Genomic DNA, 5,572 nt, shown 5'->3' with positions numbered 1-5,572 from the left:
CCTGGAAAGTTAGGGTAATTATAGTACCTACCTCATGGAGTTATTGTGAGAATTAATTATGACAATACATGTAAAGCTGCTCACATAGTTAGAATCAATAAATGACAGCTATATTTGTTATATATTTCTGATTATTCGTGTGTATATTCAAGGAATTATCCAGATAATTCAAAACTCCGAATAAATGAGTAAAAAATTATATATACTTGTGAACCAGGCTTTTACCTATATTATTATTTCATACCATTGATTCTCATGATCTGTTATATATAAACTTTTTTATCTTCACAATATTTATTTTATTTATTTTTTGAGTTGGAGTCTCACTCTGTCGCCCAAACTGGAGTGCAGTGGCCGCGCCTGGCCACCACAGCCTTGACCTGCTGGGCTCCGGCGATCCTTCCGCCTCAGCCTTCCAAGTAGCCGGAATTACAGGCATGCGCTACCATGCCCAGCTGATTTTTTTTGATTTATTGTAGAGATGAGGTCTCGCTGCCCAGGTGGGTCTCGAACCCATGGGCTCAGTCAATCCACTCACCTCAGCCTCCCAAAGGCACGGGATTACAGGCTGAGCCACAGAGCCCAGCTCACAGTATTTATTATCCACTTTGCTTCATCCTACCACACAAAAGTCCAAATTCTATACTGCCATTTAAAGTGCTCCATATTCTAGGCCTCTGACTTTTACAACCTTGTTAATTTCTGTTCCCTTCTATATTTTAAGCTAAATTGCAGTATTCAGTACTGGTCAACTCCCAACTTTTTTTCTTTTCAACCCTTAGCATAGGAGGATTTCCAACAAAAATGCTTACTCTTCTTCTATATTTGGTGTCAACTTGCAACTTTTCCATCATGCAAGGCTAAGTTCAAATGCAATTTCTCACATCAAGGAAATTCACCCCCTCCCCCCAACTCCAGAAGATCAGGAAATCTGCTAGTCTATGTTAACAGTTTCTAGAATTTTGCTGCCCTTCTTTCTCCTTTGTGTTTAATTTGATATTCAGCTTCTCTAACACCAATTGTTCTCTACTTTATTAATTCTGTACATTAGAAATGCTATGCATATAATTTGCTTGGACAAAATAATACTTATGAAAAATAGAAAATAATTTTCTGTCCTAAAACAAAATTGTGGTTGATGATTAAAGCATCAGTAAAATAAAGGGCTTTACTTAGTCATTGGTAGTAAGTTTGAAAGTTTGGAAGATGAATTAACCCTTTAAAGTCTTAGAGCATAATAGCATACTTTTACTTATAATTGCATATTGCATTTGCTACATATTTAAAGTCACAGTATTAGCTCAAAATGTTAATGATACTCATATTTATTGCTACCTAAAGTGGAAACATGGTTTAAAATTTTTATTATGAGGAGTGATCTTACATTTGTTGTGTGTTAAATTCCTAGAAAATAGGCAAAAAGGTGAAAGGAGAAAGTGATTCTCTTATAGAAACAGTTTTTTAGTAAGAGAGTTAAATTTTCTAACACAAGACTGATACTTAATATTTTTATAGCGATAAACACACATTTAATAAGGGTAATCCATTTAATCAGTGACAAATGTTGTAACTATATTTTGTGCTAGTTTTTAAAGATTCCTAAAGATAAACACCATAGACAATCATGTATAAACTGCATACAAGTTCATATAAATTGTGAAAGTTATTATTTTCCCCTATTTTTACTGAATTCTTTCCGATTTTTACCAAAACTATGAGACGGTTAACAGTCTTTCATCAGTGTTATGAAATTCTGAATACGTCCTATATGGATTGTGTCAGGTGTCTTGCAAAGATTTGAGGGCAATAGAGAGCTTTAGTGTTGACTTTTGGACAAACCAATTCAGGATATTTGCTTTGCTGCCCTGCTTGTCTTACATCATGTTCTTAGGATAATCATAGGAATAAATGTTAAAATGGGTATTCATTGTAATACCATAAAGCAGTCTCACTGATTTTTTGAGCTTCTATTTTCAAACATTACCACCTTTTTTTCTGGTGTTATGTAAGTTATTGTTATTAAAATTCAAAAACTAACCATTACCTGCTTAGATGTTATCTGTTTCTTTCTCATTACATTAATGATCCACATGTCAGAAAAAGCTAAAAGATGTCTCTTAAATTGTAAACATAATGAAAGGTGCATCGTTCAATTTGTTCACTATTCCATAAATCCTGTACTTGAAGTATTACTTCTTGTCAACCACTTGAAAAGAGGTAGTATGAAGTGTAACTTGAGAACTAATGTTCCATTTGCCCACAAACATAGCAGGATAGATAGTTCCAAATGAATTTCTTTCAAAGTCCTCTTCTTAGAATAGGACTGTCTATACAATCATTCTGATAATGTGCAACTAACTCTAAGTACATATGGAAACCCTCTTTAGGCAATACCTTCAGATCCAGATAAATAAAGTACAAGAAAAGCAGTTTTACTACATTATAATTACAGCACTCTCTCTTCCCATAATCCTTTGTTCTTAAAAAAATCCTCCTTTTTTTGTTGTTCCTTCTTCCTCTTCTACAACCAGTCTGTTCAAATGAATATTCTGAAGACTACCAGTTCCCTTCTTCCCACTGCACACCAAATGTCTGTGTTATTTGAGTTGTAGACATAAAATGTAAGTTAAACTGTATAAATGCCAACCTGAGAAGCCAAGGAATCAGTTATATTCAAAGTATAATGATGCTAAAACAACACCTATAACTTTTGGAAAAGTTAAGATTGCCAAAAGTAGAACACACATTTTTTCCCATTCATTCACAATATGGTACTATTTTCTGCTTCTAATATAATTTGTGGTTCTGAGGACAGAAATATTTTAGAAGTATCTTAAAACATTTGTTTAGAGTGATGAATAGTACTGTTTAAGACAAAAGAAGTTAGGTGAAATTCATGAAAAAAATTCTAAATTTTAAAGAATGTATGTCACTCAGTTTTATGGCATTCTTTCTTTTATCTATTGATGGGGTTTATATGATCTGCATTATTCCTTAAAAAACATTTTTTTGAGAAATAATTAACTATTTGGATTTCCTATACCTCTTATCATCAGGACTTTTAAATTGGAGCCATATTATGTATCTATTTATTATTTAAGACCTTGCAGTCTAAAGCTTGATATGCCAACTCCACAGATTTTTCATGAAACTCCAGGCAAGCCATGTTGAAATGTCCTTGGTGCAGTGTGACTTCACTTTGGTTTTCATCTCATTTGGCTTCACTTTATTCTATGTCTTTATCTTTGAAGAAAAGTTTAAATGTGTTAAATGCAACAATAAAAACTAGGGAATAGTTTAAGCATATGGGGTGTATATACTGGACAAATTTTGACTTACCACTGTTATTCAGGGGCAAGTTGCTTAGCTTCTCCAAGGTTTCACTTATTTCTTTGTATTGGCAACTTCCGTAGGGCTACTAGAAAGGCCAGATGTGATATTATATGTGAAAGTACCTAAGAAATTGGCACACTAGGCATTCAATAAATTTTCAGTGAATGAACAAAATTCCACACCCTTTGTCCAGTAACAGATTTGTTGGTTTTGAATGTCTTGATTTCCACCGCCTATGTATTTACCTATTAGAAAGACTGGAGATCTTTATTCTTATTCAGAAATAAAGGTCTTCATATGAAGGAGATTTATTTTTACATGCTAGAAAATATTCATGTGTTTATTGTGTCTTATTAATGAAATTTTATTTATTGAAGAAAATGTAAAGATAAAGTATCCAACTTTTATTTGGTCATAAACATCTGTAAAAACTTGATCTAGGTTTCTTAAACAAGAAAGTTCCTTAAATTTCAAAGAGGAAACAGGTAAATCCATCTTTCTTTCCTTTCTCACATTTTTCATACTCTACCTTTCTCCATCATACCCTGTGATCACAACTATCACACAAGAAAACTCTTATTTCAGTTCTTTCCAAGGTTCAAAGAAAGTAGCTGGTAATTGTGGCCTTTGAAAAAAGACAAGGAAAATAGGTAAACAAAGTCATAATTGAAGAATTAGTTTAGTTTTAGCCAATCATTGATGAGCCACTCTCCCTGCTCATGAGGCGAGAACGGATCACAGAGCTGCCATGGCGGGATAGCTGGTCACGAAACTCTGAGGCCATGAAGTAATAGAGAATTGGATCCAAAAGGCAGCAAAGACTTGCAAGACACAGGCTAAAAGGGTGAAAATACAGTGTGCTTTGGCCAAAGAAACAACTGCTAATGATTTTTTCCTTTACCATGCTGTAAAAAATAAAGTTAATATGATAAGGAGTGAAGCAGATGAAGAAGACTGCTGCACACATGAAAACCATCCGCAGTGCTTTCTGTCTTTCACTGATTCCTTGGAAAGCCATTGGTGGCTGTCTCAAGGATATAGTGGTTTTCCAGGTACACCATGCTATGATTACCACTGGGATCACAAATCCTGCAAACTCAGCAACTGTAATCATCCCGACCAAAGCCATTGCATTCATTGGCTTGTAACCAAGATCAGCAAAGCAGGATGCATTTTTGTTAGATGACTCTGTGCTTCTCAGGATTGGAAATGGCAAACAGGCAGTCCCCACGATGACCCAGATGGCAGCACTGATGCCCACATCATACCTACGCTTCCAGTCTCTGGCTCTGAAGGGCTTGAGAAGAAAGAAGCACCTCTGAAGGCTGATGCATGTCAGGAAGCAAATGCTGGCATACATGTTGAGATACTTCAGGTAGAAACACAGCAGGCATAGGGCCTTTTGAAAAGGCCAGTGGTGGCTGATGTAATAGTAAATCCGGAGGGGTAAGGACAGCACATGAGCAAGGTCAGCCACAGATAGGTTGATCATGAAAATGATGGCTTTATTTTTCTTGCTGATGAAGCGGCACAGGACCCACAAGGCTACGCTGTTAGCCAGAAGACCTGGGATGAATATGAGGATATAGGTGGTTGCATAGAGGGAGTTCTGAAATTGTACATTAGGTTCATTACAGTCAGCCTCAGTGGTGCGTGTACTGTTGTTATCCATCTTGAATGTTTCACTGTATTCATCAAGTAAACTGGCTTTATAATCTCTGCCCAAAGCAAAAAAAAAAAAAAAGAATTTAATGGTGAAATCGTTCTTTAGCTAACATATAGATTTCTCTTTTATACTTACAGAGACATAGAATATTAGAATTAGAAGGGATCTCTTTACAGATGAGGAAGTAGAGATTTAAGAAACTTAAACTACTGATCCAAGGTCACCTAATGACTCAGGTGGGGAACCATGAAATTGTCCCACAACTGCCCTCCCAGACTGTGTAAGTTGTGTCTTTCAGGCAAAGGTGTCTTGAAATATTCAATCTCTTGCTTTCACCACAGAAAAAAACAGTATAGCATTTGAATATATTTATTTTGACTCCAAATTTGTCTTACCCAAAGCAGTGTTTAGAGTGAATACTGCTCACTCACTCCCAATTGCAATGACAAAAATTCAGCCTCATCTTGTCTCTCCTTTTTCTCTCAATTGGCTCTTCTTTGTCTATCACTTTCCTCATTGAGTCCTGGATTCCTACCTTGGAACCTCAGCAATTGAAAAATGGCCCTGCCTCCT

At 35.6% G+C, this 5,572-nt stretch overlaps 1 protein-coding gene across 1 annotated transcript; it reads right to left on the bottom strand.

Annotated features, from left to right (window-relative positions):
- Positions 1–4,018: 4,018 nt before the first annotated feature.
- Positions 4,019–5,041, bottom strand: LOC103259703 (putative P2Y purinoceptor 10). Its single transcript, XM_008057355.2, has one exon. The coding sequence runs from the start codon at positions 5,003–5,005 to the stop codon at positions 4,019–4,021; it is 987 nt and encodes a 328-aa protein (XP_008055546.1). The 5' UTR covers positions 5,006–5,041.
- Positions 5,042–5,572: the final 531 nt, after the last annotated feature.

The sequence above is a fragment of the Carlito syrichta genome, unplaced genomic scaffold (assembly GCF_000164805.1).
Source record: "Carlito syrichta isolate Samal-C Ts95f unplaced genomic scaffold, Tarsius_syrichta-2.0.1 Scaffold302965, whole genome shotgun sequence".
NCBI classification, from domain to species: domain Eukaryota; kingdom Metazoa; phylum Chordata; class Mammalia; order Primates; family Tarsiidae; genus Carlito; species Carlito syrichta.
This window is presented reverse-complemented; position numbering and strand designations above follow the sequence as displayed.

Coding starts and splice junctions, on each gene's coding strand:
- LOC103259703 (XM_008057355.2), bottom strand. CDS start 5,005: ATGGATAACAACAGTACACGCACCACTGAGGCTGACTGTAATGAACCT.